The 22,450-nt window shown below is 41.9% G+C and overlaps 1 protein-coding gene across 6 annotated transcripts in view; it reads left to right on the forward strand.

The window, feature by feature from the left end:
* Positions 1 to 22,450, forward strand: part of SFSWAP (splicing factor SWAP) — a 97,735-nt gene that overhangs the window by 43,588 nt on the left and 31,697 nt on the right. For 5 of the 6 annotated variants that reach the window (XM_035099207.2, XM_035099211.2, XM_035099210.2 and 2 more), the window contains 3 exons: positions 1,027 to 1,198; positions 4,600 to 4,833; positions 11,703 to 11,893. In XM_035099207.2, the coding sequence (XP_034955098.1) occupies positions 1,027 to 1,198; positions 4,600 to 4,833; positions 11,703 to 11,893 (597 nt within the window). The remainder of the gene's footprint in view (positions 1 to 1,026; positions 1,199 to 4,599; positions 4,834 to 11,702; positions 11,894 to 22,450) is intronic. The other variant, XM_035099209.2, reaches the window with a different exon arrangement.

A 22,450-nucleotide genomic window follows, 5' to 3' on the forward strand; every position in this document is an offset into this window, starting at 1 on the left:
ATGTCAGGTCATTGTTTGTAGCCAATATGATATTCTCTACATTGGGTGTGGGGAAACCTTTGGTCCTCCCGATGTTGTTGAACTACAATTCCTTTAGCCCAGGCATCCCCAAACTGCGGCCCTCCAGATGTTTTGGCCTACAACTCCCATGATCCCTAGCTAACAGGACCAGTGGTCAGGGATTATGGGAATTGTAGTCCAAAACATCTGGAGGGCCGAGGTTGGGGGTGCCTGCTTTAGCCATTGGTCTTGTTTGCTGGAACGAATGGGAGTTGTACTTCAGTAACATAATACACTCTCATACATTGCATGTTTGTCTGGCCTCATTTTGCTGGCGTAAGAAATTGGGGCTGTAACATGTGAAGCAGTCTCCTCATTGTGATGTACAGAGACAGCTTTGAAATTTATAATTCTGGCTTGGGATTCATCCAGTCCAGCCTTTCGCATGATGAATTCTGCATATAAGTTAAATAAGCAGGGAGACAATATATAACCTTGTCGTACTCCTTTCCCAATTTTGAACCAATCAGTTGTTCCATATTCAGTTCTAACTGTAGCTTTTTGTCCCACGTAGAGATTTCTAAGGAGACAGATGAGGTGATCAGGCACTCCCATTTCTTTAAGAACTTGCCATAGTTTGCTGTGGTTGACACAGTCAAAGGCTTTTGCATAGTCAATGAAGCAGAAGTAGACGTTTTTCTGGAACTCTCTAGCTTTCTCCATAATCCAGTGCATGTTTGCTATTTGGTCTCTGGTTCCTCTGCCCCAACGAAATCCAGCTTGCACTTCTGGGAGTTCTCGGTCCACATACTGCCTAAGCCTGCCTTGTAGAATTTTAAGCATAACCTTGCTAGCGTGTGAAATGAGCGCAATTGTGCGGTAGTTGGAGCATTCTTTGGCACTGCCCTTCTTTGGAATTGGGATGTAAACTGATCTTCTCCAATCCTCTGGCCATTGCTGAGTTTTCCCATAGGCTTTCATTTTTAGTTGGAAAGTGAGATTGTCTTGTATTTTCCCGCCTTTAAGCAGGTAGCAACTTTATCGGAGGATGTCCCTGCTCATACTGCCAGCACTGAACCGGGAGAAGCCCAGTTTCCCACTGACAACATGTCTGAAGATCTAGAATCTGCTGCCCAAGGAAATGATAAACAAGATGCACTGGCCATTAAATTTGGGAATGATGGCAAACTGGTGAAAGGTAAGCCTGTAGGTGTGGGAACCAGAGACTCCCAGACACAGTGTGTGTGTGTGTGTGTGTGTGTGTGTGTGTGTGTGTGTGTGTAACAAATAAATACATCCATAAGTAGCATTGAAGAATCTTTTGAACACTTGGAACTCATCTGAAGGGTGGAGGGAAAACTCTGAACTGAGTAATGGATCCAAATTTATGTCTTGATGTTCTCTCAATATCATACAACTTAATACAACATACCTGCTTGAAAGATCCCTCGTCTTTGATTCAAGGCTGATAGAGAGCAACCTTCCTCAGTCTGGTGCAGTGCTAGCAGGGTTTGATGGGAGTTGTAGTCCAAAACATATGTAGGGCACCAGATTGGGGAAGGGTGATACAGAAGCTTGGGTGGATTACTTCAGTTCTTTATAGAAGCCATTCCAGAGAACAATTTCCCCAAGTTCAGCGTGACTGCTTGAGAATTGGCTGTAGTGTAACTGCTTAGTGGAGGCTCATAGCTCAGCTACTGATGGAACAGAAGGTCCCAAGTTCAGTCCTTGTAAAGAGTTGTGTATCAAGGCTGGGAAATTATTGGTTTCTTTCTGCCTGGAATGCAAGAAAACTTATAAGTCAGGTCTGGACCGGGGGGGGGGGGGGGCGCAATGGCCTGACTTGGTTCAATGAAGTATTCATGTGACTAGTGATTAGATTGCAGCACCACAGAGCTGGAAACTCTTATTTTTATAAGTAGCAGAACGCTTGCCAGATGAAACTCCTGTATTCTTTGTTCCAATAAAATCAAACCTTTGAATTTCAAGAGTTTTTCGCAGTAGGCAGCAGTTAAACTGGAAAAAAATATGTGTAGGCAATCCCTTGCACGTGTTTAATTTAGAGGAAGCTGCTGCCAGACCATAGCTGTGTAAAATGGTTTGGCTTCTTTTTGGTGGTGGTGGGGAGGGGATCATAGTGATGGAGGAGTCGTTCATCTGTTTTCATTTCCAGTAGAGGGTGGGAACAAATGTTCCAATACGACAAGAGTTTCTGCCAGTTGCAAGGCAAGCTGTGAAATGCTGTAGACAGGAAGAAATGCATAGGCTTTGCCTTTCTTTCTGCTGTGCTGCAATGCAATTAATTCCTCAAAGTAATTATTTTTTTGGAGGCTGGTATTAAATGAAATCTTCCAAGTACCTTTGGGTGAGCTAGCAAATCCTCTTGGTGTCAGATTTAGTGGGGGAAAGGTGGAAAAGTCTTTCATTTTTTTAAAGTTGCAGTGGGTTAGGCTGTCTAATTAAGAGGTCAGGTTTGAAAATGGCCTTTTGAAAAGATAATAAACCACAAAGGGCCAAAAATTGAATTACATGGTTTGTAGCATTAGCAGGGGGGAAACGTTCAAGCAGTGGATCCAGGTTTGAGCATTAGGAATGTATGAAGTTGCCATATACAGTGGTACCTTGGGTTGCGGACCCAGTCTGTTCCGGGGTGCCATTTGCACCCCAAAAAGTCCGCAGCCCGAGCAGCAATAGAGTGCATGCGCGAAAGTGCGCAGAACACTTCTGCACATGTGCGCATGGTAGAACTCGAAAGTACCGTAAACACTTCGGGTCTGCCGCATTTGCAACCTGGAAAAACGCAAGCCGCAGCGTACGCAACATGAGGTATGACTGTACCAGGTTAGACTATTTGCCCAATTAGCCTGGTATCTTCTATTCAGACCGGGAATGGCTCTCCATGGTCCCCAGCAGAAGAATGTTATTTCTATCATTTGCTACCAGACATCTTGTTAACTTGTGAACCTGGGACGTTCTACATGCAATTGAGGTGCTGTTATCACTGATGTACTGTATACTGGTGTATAGGCCCTCTCCGAATCAGTAATGGTAGAGGTTGTATAAAGCGGGAGTTACATGTGGCTAGATCTCGTTAGACTATCAAACCCAAATTTAGAAAACCTGGTTTCATATTCTGGCTCGACTTACCACCTTTATACCTTGTTTTCCTTCCAAAAAGCTCAAGTACCTTAAGTATAGTTCCCAGGTAGTCTCCCATCCAGGCAGTTTGATGGGCCAGAATTGCTTCAGCTTCAGCAGCAGAACGGCATTACAGGCATTCACGGCCAGTTTATCTCTCTGTCAGCTCCATTTTACCAATTGCCTGAGAATCGTTACCAAGACTGAACAAGGCAAAGCTTTTTAAGCAGTTGCCCGTTAGGACTGCTATATAAATGAGTGATAGAGCTAGCCCTAGCGGCCTCCACGGTTAAGGCTTCTATAAAGTTTCCATTCTAAATGCTTTGTGTCCGTTCATAATTCTTTTTCAAAAACACAAAGGCAGGCTGCCTATATTTGGCTAGGGCTCAAAGCACAACTGCTTATAAGGAAAGCTTCAGCTGCTTGCATGCATGCAAGGAGGGGCGGGTGACATTATCTTAGAAAAGCGAGCATCATTCTATCCCTGCCTTCTAAAAGGCTTTTGTAGTAGTTCCAAATCTTCAGATCAGAATTTACCCTTTAACCATGAGGGTAAGGTAATGATTCCCCTCACTACCACCAACTTAATGATTTTCTAAGCCTAACAGGTACATACAGAATATGTTAAGTACTTAAGGGGATCATTTGTTTTTCCACTGTTTTTACAGGACCATTTAAATGTGGTGGAGAGAGATGTATTGGTGCTGGTTTACATGCGGGCTCTTCCATCCTGTTTAGCAGGATGATTTTCAGCCTCAAAAGAATGTGCTTTACAGAGCATTCAGTCTGCAGAGGGGAAGAAAAGGAGCAAGAAGTTGGGGCACTGCGAATTATTTCTTTTATTTTCTCCAGAGACAAGAGTGAACTAAAACCAAGTTCCTAGCCTGTAACCCTTCCCCCCCACCCCCCTTATCAGCGGTTTTGAGTGTTAAGACAACTATAGAAGTAGATAGCAGGCTATTTAGTTTCAATATTTATTCTGTTTAATATTTGCAATCCTCTTTTAAGCCATAAAGATCCACAGACAAACAATGAGATAAAACCATAATAAATAAGCAACGATAAACAGCCTCTGTTAGAAAGCTACACCAGCTGCACAATGTACCAGAGATGAGACCCAGGGCAACATGTTGCGGTGTAGAATGCTCCTGTTCAGGTTTCAAGCCAGCCAGTTGTGCCTGCTTTCAGGATACTCTATTCTGCCCCACCCTCACCCCCCAATAGTCAGCATTCTGTACCACTGAGCAAAGCCAGTTTTCATTGAGCCTCGGGGGGGGGGGGTAGAGAGGATCTTCAGTTGAGATGGTTAGCTAAGTATTTGTTGTTCTCTGATCTTGGGAGTTCTCTTTAGCCTACTGCTGCTTCCCCTCTTGTGCAGAGGTGAAGCTGTTTTCATTACAAAATGATTCATAGATTGCCTAGTCAACAATATCTCACTATTTGTCACTTCCTTTTTAATAGCATCCTTTGCACCAATAAGCTTTGCAATCAGGGCCAAAGAAAATGACATGCTTCCCTTGGAGAAGAACCGTGTGAAACTTGATGATGACAGCGACGAGGAGGGGGAAGAAGGCAAGGAAGGCCAAGAGAATGCCAGCAGCACCTCAAACAGCCATTCAGCATTTGCCATATCCAGCGGGGCTGCTGAAGAGAAGAAGCCTCAGCTGACACAGGAGGAGCTGGAAGCCAAACAAGGTAAAAGCATCAGTACTGTGGAGAGGAGAGGAAATGCTTAGAGCTTGTAAATGTGTACTGTTGGCAGACTGCTTGTTTTGATAGTGGACTTAAAGGGAAGGAAATTGATAGTAAACAAAAAACCAGGGAGTTGCTACTTTTTGTTATGTCTTATAGTTATGATTTGATTTTTTTAAAAATCTTGAATTCCGGAACTCTTTTGTAAACTACAGTGGCCTATGGTAGATACAAATAAATTGCTGATGTTGTGAAGTGAACAAAATTATCCACAGTATACCAACTAGATGTAATCATTGAAATGTTGTATTTCATGCTCAGTGTACAAAGGCCCCAGGAATGCTGTGAATTGGCCACAGCGTGCACTGCAAGCTTTGAGCTGAGTTGGACCACAACAACTTCTCATTCATGTTTTCTTTTCTTTACTAAACATGGATTGTGTTTCAGAGATGCCGATTGTCAAAGTAGCTGTAGTCTTAGTCATGCATCTAGTGTGTGGTGCTAGGGAAGCACATTTCAGAATTGGTCTGTAAACTACTCAACAATTTTATATGTGTTGTAATGTTCTTATAATTAAACAAATTGAGTTTTAATTGCTCCTTCAGGTCTGGAATAGTAGCTGTCACAAAATGTATTACCACCATCACTTGGGCAGCATAACTTCAGAGACACTATATTACTTTAGCCATCAGTACACAACTTAAAAATACAAACTTCATATTTCTTCAAAGTCTTGAAATCTTCTGAGGCAGTGCTTAGTGCATTTTAAATTTTGGAGGACTCATCTGTGAGGCCAGGGGTGTACTGCATCCCAGGCTGATATGAAATACAATGGAGTTGTGGGTGCACAGACTCAGATTAGTGTATTACTCCCCTGACTAGGTGCTATTCCTGCAGCAACTAGGTCAGGTGGCTGGGTTCTCCTTGCAAGTGCTCAGTGCTTCATTTAAGAATGTCAGGAACTTCTGGCATTGTGAGCTAACCCGGCAGCTGTGAACCCTGCACACTCAGGCCTCAGAGGCTTTCAGGTACGGAAAGGGCCCTATGACTGACCACCAGTATGAAGCCTCCACTTGGCCAAACGTGGCAAAACTACAAAGATCCTAGCCACCTGCCGTCATCTGATCAGCAGGGCAGCACATCCTGTTTACATGCTGCAAATTCTAGCTCATACCACTTAATTTGGAGACCCTGAATTGGCAGGCATATCTTCAGGTGCAGCCATCCATGGCCTTGCCCTTGTGCTTTGGACTCCAACGCTATTTGCTTTAATGCGGCATAGAAGAAGAACAGAGTCATGTGATGGCTCAAGCAGTATACTCTGGTATGCTTACATTTTGTCTTTCCAGAATCTACATGCCACATAAATAGCAGGACTGAGCTATGTGGAGGAGATGCTCAACCTGTGGGCAATTAAAATTGTTGATGAGGGCAGTGTCCTTGGCCATCTGCTATAGAGTCCTGGGTCTTCTCTACCCACTTTTCGGCAACCAGCAGCATGTGGATATCATCCTGGGTCTTAACTGGTCATTGTTGATAATTCATTCAGTAGAGCTCTTTCGAGGGGCTAGGGTTGGGATCTAGCAGTTCCAGGATTACTGGAAAAGAGTTTGACTTAAAGGAAGTAAATCCTTGAAAAATGGAGGCAATATACGCCATATTGAAACTTTAAACATAAGGGCACATTTTAGCCTTACTGTGAAAGCCTTTAATTTGATCCTGATGCTGCTGGTGAGTGTTTGTCCATAGCAGGTACTGGATGCAGGTGAATGAAAGATTCTTTAAGAACTCATACGTGAAGGTATTTTTAGCTTAGAAGAAAGGCGAGTGGGGGAGACATGAGAGAGATGTATTTAAAAAGCAAAGCAAAACTTTGCAGAGTGTGAGGCAGTGGCTAAGGAGAAGTTCTGGTCATCCAGTGAAACTGAAGATGAGAAGATTCAGAACAGGCAAAAGAAAGTACTTCTTCACACAACACTAAGTTAAACTTGAATTTACTGCCACAGGATGGTCCCAAATTGGGTAGTGTTAAAACAGAATTGCTACGAACATGAGTTTGACCAAACTGCGGGAGGCAGTGCAAGACAGGAGTGCCTGGCGTGCTATGGTCCATGGGGTCACGAAGAGTCGGACACGACTAAACAACAACAACAACAAAACAGAATTAGACAGATTCATGGAGGCTGTGGTGGCTTTGTACTGCCTCCAGTACAGTCTTTGAATACCAAGCACTTTGTTTCTCCACAGCATTGCTGTTGTGCTCATGTCCTACTTGCAGGTTTCCCATAAACATGTGGTTGGAGAACACCCTTCTGAACTGATGGGGCTGACATAATGTCATCATGCCTTGTGACCTGGGAAACGAGCACATTATAGATGGTGTTTTGGCTAAAAAGCCCTGGGGTGCTTCTGGTCCTGTTGTTGCTCATCATGGATGCTTAAGATTGTATTGGCAGCAGCCAGAGGTGTCTATATCAAGTTTTGTCATATTACAATGCTTGACCCCTATGAAATTTTCTTCACCTTTTCATTTCTTTCCTGTAACCTTGTGTTGTATAATATTTTTGTGTGTATAGCACATACAGAAAGAAAGAAACCCCTGCAAAACAAAGCTTGCATAATATTAATTCTCTGTTTTAGCATAGACTGCTTTATTAACAAACAAAATTCTTATAAAGTTCTGGCGGGTAAATTATGTTACCTTCTCCAGACTTTGACATTTGATTTATTAGAAATCAAATAATGGAAGCAGCTGGGGGAAAGGGCATTTGTTTCCTCATTTTCAGTAAATTGCTGAAAACCTTATGTTGAATTGGATTATACTTTTAATCTGCATCTGTGCATCTTAATTCAGTAAAATATAAAAGTTTAATTTGATGAAGAATTCATAATGTTGCTGCAGAGAATATGTTGCCTTTCAGATCTTATAAATAGGCATCTTACTGATATGCAAAGATATGGTTTTTAATAAAAAATAATGAAGTCACTTCCAAATGGAATTATTTATTAAAAATTCTCCTACAGGAAGTATCTTTTGGAGTGTCAGGTTCTATAGTTAACTATGAGTTCATTATTTCATATCTGCAGGTAAAAAAACAACTGCTAAACATCAAATTAAAGGAGGAATGTTTCTCATTCTGAAAATGGCTCTATAATATATTTAAATATATTTGCTAATATTTTGTAAAAAACTCTTTATAACATTATTGAAAAAGAACTAACAGTCAGGAAAGCTGTATGTTTAGTTTTCAAGGTTAAATGGTAGGTGTTCGTGAGAAAAGAACTATTTAGTGTTTACTTGTTTTTAAAATGCTCATATTAAATACATTTTTAATATGTATATCAATCCCAAAATGTGTGAGCATTTGCCCAAACCTGAAATGAGAAAATTAGAAACAGACATAATATACCGTACTTCTGATTAGTCACAGTTGAGCGTTATAGAATCAAAAGTGTGAAATGCTGAAAAATGTGATATTTGGAACTTTAATAATGAGCTTGAAGGAATTTAGCTGCTTAGAAATGTTGATGATGGTGCCACAGAGTTAGAAATATTTTACCGCTCTTGCACTGGGTTCTTGCATAAAAATGTGCTTCTTGCTTTTAAAGTAATGCTAGTATGTAGGGTAATAGCTCTGTTCCTAGTGCATTTCTGAAAACACTTCCCTTACTCCTTGTTCAATTTTATTTGCTGGGGTGTTAATGATTGTTCCTCTGTGAAAATGTGTACATGTGAGCTGTTAATCCATGGAACATGTTAAAGTTTACTCTCCTGAAGAAATCATTATTCTGTAACTGCACACCCTAGGCATATCTATTCAGTCCCATTCAATTTATTGGAACTTACTCCCATGTAAATTAGTGTAAAAGAACAATCCCATTAATCCATAGTAGCATGATCCACAATCCAAGAAACATATAATCCACAAATCAATTAAGCTATTTCATTCAGCTAATAGTGGGATTTAAGGCATTATAAGTTCAAGTTTGGTTTGAATTTGACCAATTACCTCTTTACAGCTTGGGATTCACCATCCACAGTTCCATGTTTTCCATTGTTCAAGTGGCTAAATTACCACATTGTCCCTCCCAATGTGTAAACTCTTGTCCATCAGTAATTCTGAACGTCTGGTTCCAGTTACTCATATTTTCAGTTGTGGGTATTCCCAACCCCTAACTTCCACCACTTCAAAATTGCTGAGGCTCTTAATGGATCACTTAATGATTTTTCTGCCTTTCGTTTATCAATTATAGCAATATATGCTAAAACTTAGTCACCACCGCAGACCACCTGAATGAAGCTGATGGACTACACTTTGGGAACCACTCCTGTAGAGTGCTGGGTTTGGAAATAGACCCGGGGGCAGGGGAGAATTTGCTACTCTCTTTTGTCCTCCTCATCTCAGCAAGCATTTGGCATAGTCACAAATTACATTAAGCACATTTAAAAGTAGCCAAGATTTATTTTGCCTTCTTTCTTTTTCTGAAAGAGAAATGAAAATGCTTGGGGGGCGCAAAAAGCTAGCATTTCCACGAGGAATTCTATAACCTAGCTTGTGGCAAGTCTTCAGTTGCACTTACATGCTGCTGCTCTTTCTCATAATTCTGAAATGCCAGTGGTGATGTATTGAAGCTGTTGCAGCCATATGGTCTGTAAGATACTCAAGAGTGAAGAATTTAGGTGCCTCTGTATACACTGAGGAATTACAGAATACTATTGCATAATGCAAGAGACAGGTTCTGTCAATGCTTTGAGAAATCTGTGCTCTGAAATTATTAGTTTCTAGGCTAATTCATCAGGTACATTTCTAAAAACCATGTGGCTTATACATATAGCCTGCAAACTCTGTGCGGGGAGCCCCGTCCACATTCCTGTCCAACCATCTTGATTAGGTGGTCGGGGAGAGTCAGTGGGCATGAAATTATATACAAGTAGATCTCAAATTTCCTGCCAACCTAGCAGTTCGAAAGCACGTCAAAATGCAAGTAGATAAATAGGGACCGCTACAGCGGGAAGGTAAACGGCGTTTCCATGTGCTGCTCTGGTTTTCCAGAAGCGGCTTTGTCATGCTGGCCACATGACCCGGAAGCTATACGCCGGCTCCCTTGGCCAATAATGCGAGATGAGCGCGCAACCCCAGAGTCGGTCACGACTGGACCTAATGGTCAGGGGTCCCTTTACCTTTACCTTTAGATCTCAAATTAAGGGCCAAATGCCCAAGTAAAGAAAAAGAGTTGTTTCCTGGTACCTAAAAATATGTAAAGTTGTGCCTCACTGGCGAGTGCATTCCACAGGCATAGTGCCACCACTGAAATGGCCTGAGCTGCATACAGCTGTCAGTCAAAACCAGCACCTCAAATTAGCCCCGTAACTAGTTGGGCCAGAAATGGCGGTGTATGTTCAGACTGCCTTGCCCCTGTCATCAGTCCAGCTGCCAAATTGTGCTTCAGCTGTACTTTTTGAACTGTTTTAAAAGGCAACCCAACCTATAACACATTGCAGTAATTCAACCTAGTGATTACCAGGGCATAGGCAATGGATGTTAGGCTGCCCCTGTCCAGAAGGGTATACTGATCCACCAACTGGGGCTGATGGAAGGCACTCCACATCACCAAAGCTACTTGAGACTCAAACAAAAGTCTTCTTCTTCTTCTTCTTCTTCTTCTTCTTCTTCTTCTTCTTCTTCTTCTTCTTCTTCTTCTTCTTCTTCTTCTGCGATCACTCGTAGCCGAGTAAGATTGTCTTCCATAAACACGATTTTAACAATGGGTCCGTAAGTGACTGTGGAGGCCAATTCTGGATCCACACATCCTTCCACAGTGGGGACTGGTTTCCAGGCGGGAGTTTATCACGGTGTGGATTTGCCAAGCGTGCCTTCCTCTTAGCATGTTTCTCCCTTGCGTCCTGAGATCAAGTTTCTTCAAAGCCCATGACATATTTGGTAAAGGCTGTTCTCCAACTGAAGCGCTCGCAGGCCAGTGTTAATACACCCCCCCCCCAAAAAAAAACCCAAGCTATGTATTGGCTGCTTCTGAGGGAGTGTGACCCCATCCAGAGCAGATCACATCCAGTCCTATCTATTCATAAGCAAGAATGCACCCCACAAAATTTTGCAGATACACAAGCAATGCATGCACCTTTATCCAAAAGGATTTCTCAGGCTGTTAACTTTTTCTTCTTCTTACTTAAATCATGTTACTCTCTATATGTTTCACTCCACTGGCTTCCTCTATTGTTTTGTATTAAGTTTCAATTTCTTCCTTTTAACCTTTAAGTCTCGCCATGGTCTTGTGCCTTCTTATCTATCTATGTTGCATGCTCCCTGTTCCCCATCTCAGTCTCTCCATTCATCAGACACTAATTTAAGGCTTGTAGTTCAGTTCTTTACATTTGAAAAGCCATTCTACATAGAACTGGGAAGAATCCCCGTCTGAAACCCTGAATAGTTGTTCTGAGTTAGGTGAAGCAGTGGTCCTGACATTCCTATTAAACCTCCTCTCCAGTTCTGTTGTTCATTTCTGTGACTTCTCTCTCTTGGTGAACCGAACTCTCAGTTTCTGTTGCACTCTCTATTACAAAACTCATCTCCCCCCCCCCTTTCTTCCTAGTCCAGTGTTCATAATCTTACATTGTTTTGTCTTTTAATCTCTCCCAACCAAATGTTTTCTCCCCTCTGCTTTCATTTTGTCCAGCATCTACTGCATTTTAAGGCATATATATATATCCCAAGGTGCTCTTTAGGAGCTACATAGACATGTGTTTTCTAGACTCAAGGGTGCAGCTCAGGCTAAGAAACCGTTGACCTCCTAATGTGATAAGCAAGTTACCTCCTTGTAAACTCTCCACATTCTGTATCCCTGTTTTCCCCTAGCAAAGCAGAAACTAGAGGACAGATTAGCAGCGGCAGCAAGGGAAAAGCTAGCCCAAGCCTCCAAGGAATCGAAAGAAAAGCAGCTTCAGGCGGAACGAAAAAGGAAAGCTGCACTGTTCTTGCAGAACCTGAAGAATCCCCTGGCAGATGCAGAGGTTGAGAAAATGGAGGAGCATGTCTTCAATATAGAGGTGAGCAAAGCAAAGGTGTTTTCAACCATAGTGGCATATACTGCAAAGAACTTTGCTTGGGGCAGGGTAGGAGAGAAAAGCCAGCATTGCTTGAAATGTTAGTATTTATTAGACTTGAGTGAAAGCTTTTTCCAGAGGGAAAATAGATCTGAAATTAATAACATGTTGGGTTACATCAAAGTTACTGAAATGTTATAAAAGAAATATTAAATTGGGCCAAAACACTCTGTTTCCGATGTTCCCCCCCTTTTAAAAAAGTGAAAAGTTTGCTTCCCCATCCTTCGCTGTACATCCTTTGAAGTTTCAGCAGTGGCATCCCCTGATTCCATGTGTACACCTTTTGCATCTTGTGTTCTGACACAAATCACACCCATGGTTAATTTCTCATTTTCTTTAACATATGTACCCCACCCTTCCTCCGTGGAGCTCATTTTGGGGCTATTCTATTTTTTTCTTACAATAATCCTGTAGTTCAACTTCAACTGGATAGTGACTCATCCAGTGAGCTTCATGACTAAGCAGGGATTTGAACCCTGCTCTCCCTTGTCCAGTGTTTGTACCACTTAGCTCACGTTAGATCTAGCATTTGAAATTCTGATGTAGTTTAAAAGCACTAAGGAAAAAAATAAGTGTGTGTCCCCCCCAAAAAAAACACACACTCCCACAAATTATTAAATGGTACCTGAATAACTTGAGATTTCACATTGTTGTGTAAACTGAATATTTTATGTGAATCTCTTTTTAAAAGCTACAAATGTTGTGAGATTCCCCCCCCCCCAAAAAAAATTTCCTTCAGGCTTCACTTAAATTCAAGATTCGGAAGTGCTTTTTATCAGAATCAAGGCATTTAAGGCAAAATGCAAGCTTTTGCTGGTGTTTCTGGACAAGGATAAGGACACAGTTGGCCCTAGGCAAGTAGTGTGAGAGAGGGGGGCTGTCTGAGAGGCTATGGGGGTGCAGTCACTCTGCCAGTTGCACATCATTTGATTTCAGTAGTGTCTGTGCATTCAGGAGTGATGTAAGCATCTGGCTTTTGTTTTATTAATTACTTTTATCTGCCAAGGTTGTTTGTACAGAGAGTACTCACTAGAGTTCCATTTGGTGCCCACCTTAATGCCTTCTTGGTACTAGAAAAAGGCCTTTTTATTTTCTCAGGCCTTTTAAAATCTTTAGATTTAAATCCAAATGTTTAATCTTCGCATTACACTGTGGTTGTAGCATGCTTCTACAGCTGTGTGAAATTCATTGCTTCGACTCTGTATTGTGTGCGATGTTTCAATCTTGATATATCTGCTTCAAAACAGTTTTTTATATCATTAAAGTGTTGATTGCTCTAATTTTTGTTGAGTTTTTAAAATGTGTTTTAAAAATAAATTTGTGTGTCACCCAGAGAACTATTGCAGTGTTTCCCAACCAGTGTGCCTCCAGATGTTTTGGGACTACAACTCCCATCATTCCTGACCACTGATCTTGCTAGCTAGGGATGATGGGAGTTGTTGTCCCAAAACATCTGGAGGCACACTGGTTGGGAAACACTGAACTATTGTGTTTGGGTGGCTCTTAAATGAAATAACCAATATCTGAGATAGTGGCAAAGGATGGAAACTCAAATGTACTAGGTTGCCAGGGGCAACCTCAGAAGATCCTTGGGAGTTGAAATATCCGATGGGCTGGAGCAGGCCTAGCTGGTGAGAGTTGGAAGCATGTGCATAAAAACTAGCAAAGTCAAATTAAATTCATAAGAAGATAAAACTGTATATTGCTCAGTCTTCGGAGCAAGTGAATATTGGATGGCTAGCAGCAGCCATCCAAGGGCTTCTGTTTGAAGATGGAGAGAAAAGGAAGGAAGGAAGGAAGGAAGGAAGGAAGGAAGGAAGGAAGGAAGGAAGGAAGGAAGGAAGGAAGGAAGGAAGGAAGGAAGGAAACAGTTCTAGAAGCTAAGATCAGTAGGTTATGGGGAAGAGGAGATTCCTCTTAGTATTCCTCATGGACTGTGTATCTAATTATGCACACATGAAGCTCAGTATCTGACACAGAAGTGAGCATTTTGAGAATATCTTTTTAAAAACCATTATAGTGAGGGAAAATGTAAGGATTTGTGTGGAAGGACATTTGTGGGCTCAGATGCAAAGGCCATTACTGTGGTAGGTCAAGCTGTTTTCAAGCTGTTTATCACCACTTACGGGGTGGGGAGAATGTTGTCCCAGTAATCTTCCACCTGTGACACATTAATGAAGTGTGGGATCCAGTTCCTTTAGAAGTTGCAAGTTGGGTAAGGTGAGTCTATTCTCCCATGGTCTTCACGCAAATACATTACAACCCTGTTTCCTGAGATCTGCTTTGAACAGAGATAGCAGAGTTTATACCTGGGGTCCTCTGATGCAAAGCATATTCTGAGCTGTGGCCCCTCCTCCTTAAGGTAATGCTTGGAATGTTTTCCCGTTTTCATGAGGGGCTCTAATAGGGCTGTGGTTCGGAGATAGAGCATCTGCTTTGCATCTAGGTTCAGTCCACAGCATCTCAAAGTTGGGCTGGGAAAGATTCCCAGTCTCAAGTTCTGCAGGGCCACTGTCAGTCGGTGTAGATAATACTGAACTAGACAGATGGTTGGTCTTACTCAATAAAGATTGAATGGGAATATTTTTTTAAAAAAAATCTAGGATACTATATTGCTTTTGTTTTTTAAACTCTAAATACTGTGCTTTGTATCGACCAAGGAAATACCTTGGGCTTCCAGAGTTGTCCTCCATATCCCTCATAGAAATGCAGCAGGTTGCTGGAGGAGGGAACACAGCCGACATCCCCTCCCAACAGGCAATTCAGGTTTATTGTTCTTGCTTTTGAGGCTAGTAACGTTTATTTTATTTATTTTACTAGATTTCTTATGCACCCCTCACCACAACGTCCCAGGATGGGTTGCAACAATAAAGTATGCAACTATAAACAAAACTATCGCAACCCTAGAACAAATGTAAAACAATAACAAAATTTTACAATAGCTCCAATACAGATGCAGACTATGGGCTTATTTACAAGCCCGGTTTAAAAAGGTATTCTAAATTCTTTTTCTAAGTACTTAAGCAAATATTCACATCAGAATTTCTGGCAGAACAGAGAGCTTCTAGAATCCTGTTTATTTGGGGGGATATATTTTCAGTATTCTGCACGTCTTTGCAGTATTGAACAAGAATTTGAAAATTATAATTCTGGGCAGTAAAACAATTGTGGCAATTTACTCTTTTAAGCGACTCTACGGATCAATGAAATGAGGGGCAGTTGTCTTCTAGAAGGGCAGTTGCCTTCTGTTACCGAACACGATGATTATTAGAACTACCACACTACAATTAAAACTGAATCATTAAACAATTTTTACAGGCGGCTGCCAAAGCCAGCTGCCTTGCAGCTAGTGGACCATCTTGAGAGAATTTCTTGTGATCAATACTCCTAAAGCCTTTCGTGATTATCTTGCTGACCATACCCAGTTGTGGGCCAATTTTATTCCCATTTTATTTTATTTGCTTTCCTAAAATCTTTTGTGCAAAAATAGCTTTAAACACTTTCCCATGTTGAAAATATATATTGTATTTTCACATTTGTACTATGCTAAACCAGATCGCCGTCTGGTTTATTGATTTTAAAATAGTATACGATCTTCTTTTTAAAAAAAGGTCTACAGCTGTACAGGTATATTTTTTAGTTCTGACGTATTTTGAAATAACAGCCCTATAAATCAATAGTAAAGAATTTCTGTAATTCAATTTCATGAAATACTGGTTGCAGCCGTGGCACAATCAAGCACTTATTTAATCTACAGCTACTCTTTAATATTGCCTCTCTTTTTTAGTCATTCTGTGGGTGGCAGGGTCTATCCCACCCCTCATTTTTTCTTTAGTGTAGAAAATGGTGAACCTACCAGTGGGCCTTTTTGATAAGGATGTCTTGAGCTGGTTCAGTCAAAATATTAATTTTTATTTCATTATTTATTTAATTTGTATAACGCCCTACACCCGTAGATCCCAGGGTGGTTTACAACATAAACATTACAATATCAACATAAAAAACGTAATGAAAATTAAAACAAAGACAACTCAATAACCCCCCCTTTCCACAATACATTTAAAGGGGCATTAAATGTCAATCAGCCAAATGCCTGGTTAAAGAGGTACGTTTTCACCTAGCACCTAGCACCTAAAAGTGTGTAAAGAAGGCGCCAGCTGAACCTCCCTGGGGAGAGGATTCCACAAACTTGGAGCCACAGCAGAGGCCCGTTCTCCCCCCCCCCCCCTACTCTCTGGAGCTCTAGCGGAAGAGGCACATGCAGAATGGCCTCAGTGGATGATTTCAGGGTCCAGGCAGGTTCATATGGGGTGAGGTGGTCCTTGAGGTATAGCGATTTTTTGCCATCATGGAGAAGTAAACATCATTTTGGACAGAATGCGATGCTTGTGGGATTCGTTGCTGGAAATTCTGTACTGCAAACTTGTATTTCACAACAATGAAGGTAGAGCTGTGCCAAAACCCTGACATATTTCTGTGGTGGCAAATTAAACTTTCAATTGTGCCTTTGTAAACTCATGTAGCATAGAGGCTGTAGTACAAATAAGGAATTCCTTGGGTTTGAATCTTCCCTAGGCAATGTGGGGGTAATAATAAAGGCACGCCAACAGAAAAAAAAAGGCTTCAGGAGACAGAAGTCAAAACCAGTCTCTGAGTGTTTATAGCAGGCATAGGCAAACTCCAGCCCTCCAGATGTTTGGGACTACAATTCCCATCATCCCTGACCACTGGTCCAGTTTGCTATGGATGATGGGAATTGTAGTCCCAAACATCTGTAGGGCTGGAGTTTGCCTATGCCTGGTTTATAGCATGGGACTGGCTACAATAAATGTCCAACTTCTGGCTAAAGACAGTTAGACATCTGTAACATGGGGAAGATACGTGTATAAAGTGTTTTGAACACACTAAAGTTCTTTTAAAAATTGCTCACTATTACTGGTATCGTCTTTTTATATTAAATGAAGGAAACCTTAAAGGGAAATAACTCCATTGTAGGCTAGTGAATTTTCTTCCACTTTAATTTGCTAATTGTGTCCGTGCAATGTATGTTCAGTAGATTTAAGTCTTTAATTAATGCCAAGGAATCTTTTTTGAAAACCTTTCTCTCCCCTTCTTGTATTCACCCAAACCAGAGTTGCTTTTCTTGCTGAAGGGTGAAAATTATTAATGAGCTGCCGCAGAGAATTATACCTCTGAGGCAGAGTCCGTAGACTACCTTTGTGTTTCTCTTACATTAACTAGCAAGCGTAGCGGGGGTGGAAGCTACCTTTTCCTTAGGATGTCACTTCTCTCTATCTAGGGCAGCTCCTGTCTCATAATTGAAGGCAGTGGGCTGTCCAGATGTATTTTTACATGGGAATTCTTCTGAGGACTGATCAAAACCGCAGCTCAGGTTCACACATGCCCTTTCCCATTCAGCTTTTCACAGGCGGGAGATGGCATGCAGCTGGTGTGGGTGGTTTTATGGTTTCCCTTCTTGCATTTCCCATAGGTGCAGAGGAGAGTTCCTAAGAGTTGCTTGACACTCTTGCAGAACTGTTAACTCCAAGCATTCGTTAGAAGCAGCTGTGGCAGTGTAAACACATGCCTTGTGGTGCCTGATAATGCCACAGTCTGCATACTTGCAAATGCAGGCATATTTCATTGAAGGCAAATTATTAGTACCCATGTGCAGTAAACTTAATCAGTTGGGTTTGAAGCAAAGGTTTTAGGCTCCTGTTGGACATTTGTTCACATGGTTTCCTTTGGGTGTCCCCCCCCCTCAATTTGAGTTTACAAGTCTATGTCTGGAAAACGCTGACCCACCTGCTTTTTTCTGACAAATCAGGTTAACCTTAATAGGGAGGAATTCTTGGCTGCTTTGGAAGTGCGATGGTAGAAAATAACGACAAATCTTTAGCGCTTGGCTTCTTGTCATAGGGTTCTCTGCTCTTCAGTTCTGCTTTGTCTCCTATGGCACGATCATATGCTGGTCAAAAGCTCTTAACACTTCTTTATGCTCTAGGAAAAGAGCTTCCTTCAATATTTGTGGAATTTCCTTACTGCTAGGTTCTGCTCTTGCTACTCAGCGCGCACACATTTTTAGTCATCTTGTTTTATGGGCTGCCGGTAGAATCCTAGAAAAGTGTGTTTTGGTCACAAGTGGGGCCTGGGAGTCCTCCTGTTCAGGGTGCCTACCAGCCACCATTCAAGTCTTACAGAAGCCACACAAGGGTCAAGGAAAATAGAGACACTCTTTTATTGCTTAGTAATGGCAACTTTCGAAATGAAGGTGAGGTTGGAGGACAAACACAATGGCATTTTATAGATATTTAGGCTACGGTCTACAAATCTGATTAAGCCTTACTGTAAATAAGCAGTAAATTAACCATATACATTCTGAGATTGGCTACCTCTATTCCTCTATACCCAAGTGGCGCTGTGGGTTAAACCACAGAGTCTAGGGCTTGCTGATCAGAAGGTTGGCGGTTCGAATCCCTGCAACGGGGTGAGCTCCTGTTGTTCGGTCCCAGCTCCTGCCCACCTAGCAGTTCGAAAGCACATCAAAGTGCAAGTAGATAAATAGGGACCGCTCCGGCGGGAAGGTAAACGCCGTTTCCGTGCGCTGCTCTGGTTCGCCAGAAGCAGCTTTTGTCATGCTGGCCACATGACCCAGAAGCTGTCTGCGGACAAACGCCGGCTCCCTCGGCCTTTAGAGCGAGATGAGCGCCACAACCCCAGAGTCGGGCACGACTGGGCCTGATGGTCAGGGGCCCCTTTACCTTTATTCCCCTTGCTCAGCCATACCTTCTCCTTTCCCTAGCACCATCTCCCTCCTCTTATAGCCTTTTACTAGGAAAGAGAAATGCCTGCCCTGCATGAATCCTTTCCACTAATCTCCATGCTTAAAAGCGTAACCTTACCCCAGAGCTTTCCAAACTGTGTATCACGACATGTTAGTGTGTCGGCTGCAGTGTATAGGCTTGTCACGAAAATGGTTTGATAAGGGGTTAGTTTAACCTCCGGTTTGCTAGTAAAACTGGATTACTGTGTCGTGAAATGATGCATGTCTGGAAAGTGTGTCACCAACATGAAAAGTTCGGAAAGTTCTGCCCTAGCCCATGTTAAAGGAGTATTTGCTTATTTTTAACCTGTTGGGATCTTGAACCCCATGGATATACAGTGGTACCTCGCAAGACAAATGCCTTGCGCAACGAAAAACTCGCTAGCTGAATGTGTCTTGCGATGTTTTTGGTGACTCGCAAGACGAAGTTTTCAATGGCCACACTTTGCAAGACGAAGTTTTTCGGTGGTTTTTTTGGGGGGGTTGCCGCGGCAACCTGCCCTTCGCAAGACAAAACTATCGCTAGACGAAGCGACTCGCAGCATGAATTAATTTCATCTTGCGAGGCACCACTGTATTCCTTGTTAAAAAACAGCATCACCCTGCAGAGAATGAAGCTGTTGGTGTATACCTGCCCCTCCTTTCCTTGTGGCCTACTGCATATTTTATGTGGAATAGCTTGCTGTTTACAAATGTGTTCCAATACACTAGAAGTACAATTGAAGTATATAAGACAGCCAGTGCTCACTTTAGTCCTTACTCGGTAGCTCTCACATTCTTGGGTTCTCTCAGGGGCCCATAAATATAACTTACTGTGCCTAGGAGGATAGAGGTTGCAATGGAAGCATAAAGCTTTGGGGCAGTGGGGAGGGCTGGAGAGAGATGTCTTATTTCCCTCCAGCACGAAAGAGAACTCTTGGGGAGATGGCAGAAGACTGGCACTGTGATCCCTGACTCAGTCAGCTAACAGATAGGAAGGGAATAAATGTGTCTCTGTCTCTCCAAGAAACTGTTCATGCATCCCTGAGGTTACCATTCACTTTTAAGAGTGAATGGCCTGGGAGAAAAGAGACTAAAATATATGAACTGTGGGAAGAGAGGTGTATCTGTGACAGCCAGTTGCATAGCACTTATGTGTCCACTGAACTGGGACTTGTGTTAATGCCCTAGCCAAGTACCTGTTCCAAGCAAGGCAGCTTTACCCAACTTGATGCCAGATGTTTTAGGCTACAACTCCCATCAGCTCCAACCGGAACAGATGGCACCAGGTTGGGGAAGGTTGCCTTAAGTGCTCAGCTTCCCACCCCCACAAAAAAAATTGTCCTATGAATGAGACTTCAAAAATGTTCCATGCCTGTGCTAAAAATAACTGGAATTGTATGCAAATGAGATGTCTTTGTTTAAAATCTTTCTTAATAGCTTTTGTTTTTTTAAAATAGCACTGTTCATGGTTATTAATGAGCACATGGAAATGCAAATTTAAAGTTAGACAATGAATATCTTCAATTGCTCCCGAACAACAATACTTGTAATTAAATTGGTTGCTGTGAATGACATGGTAAATTGTATATTATTAGCCACCAGCGACTCAAGTTCTCCCCCCCCCCCCGACTTTGCTTTGTTCCAAAGTACTTTGAGAGCTTATTCCTTGATCACCCAGTTCAGCTTGATCACCCACAGTTTGATCTTTCTGGTTCTCTTTCTGCTTTTGGGTGAATGATACATGATGACACAGTCAAAAACTTTCAGCAAGCAAAGCTGCATCCTGATGAAGACCTAAGTGGACTTACGATTATGAAGGAGTCAAGTCCACCTTGTTCTCGAAGGTGGGAATGGCTTTGAAAATTGAGATGAAAAGCACCTGCTTTATCTGGCAAAATCAGACTTACTAGTATGATTTGCAGATATCAAATTGTGCTGTTTGAAACATATAAAAGATGTGTTATCATTTTTTGTTCTGCTTGATAATTTTTTTTAAAAAAAATCTTGTAAGTGGCTTACCTAAAAACAATAAAAGTATAGTAGTGACATTCATTCAATTTTCCTCAAAAGGTACAGACGTTTTGCAAGCTGCATGGTGAAAGAAGAAAACCACCCTGTATCCATCTTTACCAGATATTGTTCAAAGACTATTTCAGGAATGGGGTGGGGACTCATTGGGATGCAGTGGCCCAGTGCAACGCTCCTTGCTTGTGTACATTCTCTTCCTACGAATAGAAGTTTGTTTGTTTTTTAGTGAGTTGCTTCAGGGAGTGTAGGGAGTTTCTGAAGGCAGGAAAGTAGTGGAAGGTTTTCTCCTCAGTGCAAAACAAGAGGTTGTGGGCCACGGCCCCTTGCACCACATTTGCTGGAGAGAAATAATGTACAGTTGTACCTCTACTTACGAATGTTTCTACTTACGAATGGAGCTCCGTCCGCCATCTTGGATGCGGTTTAGATAGGATTTTTTCTACTTACGAATTTTTAGATAGGGTTGCTTCTACTTACGAATTTTTTCTCCCAATGCATTCTTATGGGATTTGACTTACAATTTTTTTCGACTTACAAATGTGTGTTCGGAACGCATTAAATTCGTAAGTAGAGGTGCCACTGTAGTCCATTTCACTTCTCTTCCCCCCCAAGCTTTTTGCTTGTACATTAAGATCTATCCTCCTAAGCAGATTAAAGCCTTTCATTGGTTATGCAGTCCCCGACATCCTTTAACATACTTGGGCTGAGAACTGGAGCATTGGTCTTGTCCTTACAGAATTGCAACGGGTTTATATCAAACAGTTCAGTGTTACGAGACAGTAAGCTGTGAACGCCAAGCAGGACTGTGTGTATCAGCGTGCACCAACAGCTGCAATCTTTATAGAGTGATGCTATTCAGTGCATAACTTGCCTGGGAAGCTACTTTAAGAAGGTAGGCAAGAGACTTGATCTGCCACTCTTCAGTATTCCTTCATAATGGTAGTCTTGTTGCCACCCATAGTTTGCAAGGGTATATGTTTGATTTAATCCCTTTACTCGCTGTGATACGCTGCTGTGTCAGGAACTGATCCTGGCCCAGAACAGTTATTTCTGGAAGGGTATTCAAATTGCCTTATCAACCCAGTGAATTAAAATTCCAACATCAGCAGTGGATAAACTATACACCATCTGCTTGTTTTGTTTTGTTGGGGGGGGGGAGTCTCTGTTATCAACTTCTCTTTTGTATTTTCTAATACAGTCATAATAAACCTGATTTGCTACATGTTTATAAATGTTAGTATACACTTACCCTGCCTCACATCTGAGGCTTAGCTTACACTTTCCATTCACTGTATATCAACTAGGTACGTCGATAACTAGACTACAGTAAATGGTTTCTGCCCATAATAGGCATTGGAGCAAAGCCTGCATTCCTCATAAAGGAGGCATAATTGACATTCAGAGGAGGAGAATTGATTAAATAAATGCCTCTAAGAGCTCAAGAGAGATCTGTCCCCTGACTTTTTTATTGAAATAACTCTTGTAACATATTTGTGCAGAAGTATGGGGCAGCCTTGGAACTTTCCAAAGGTAAGCAGGGAATCCAGTAATTTCTTGCTTTTATTTTATCGCTTCTCTAGTGTATGCTTTTCATTAACCTCTCTGAGATAGTTTTCAGTTCATCCTTACTGTTGACCTTCTAGACTCTGGTGGCTACAGCTTCCCAT

The sequence above is a fragment of the Zootoca vivipara genome, chromosome 17 (genome assembly GCF_963506605.1).
Source record: "Zootoca vivipara chromosome 17, rZooViv1.1, whole genome shotgun sequence".
NCBI lineage: Eukaryota > Metazoa > Chordata > Lepidosauria > Squamata > Lacertidae > Zootoca > Zootoca vivipara.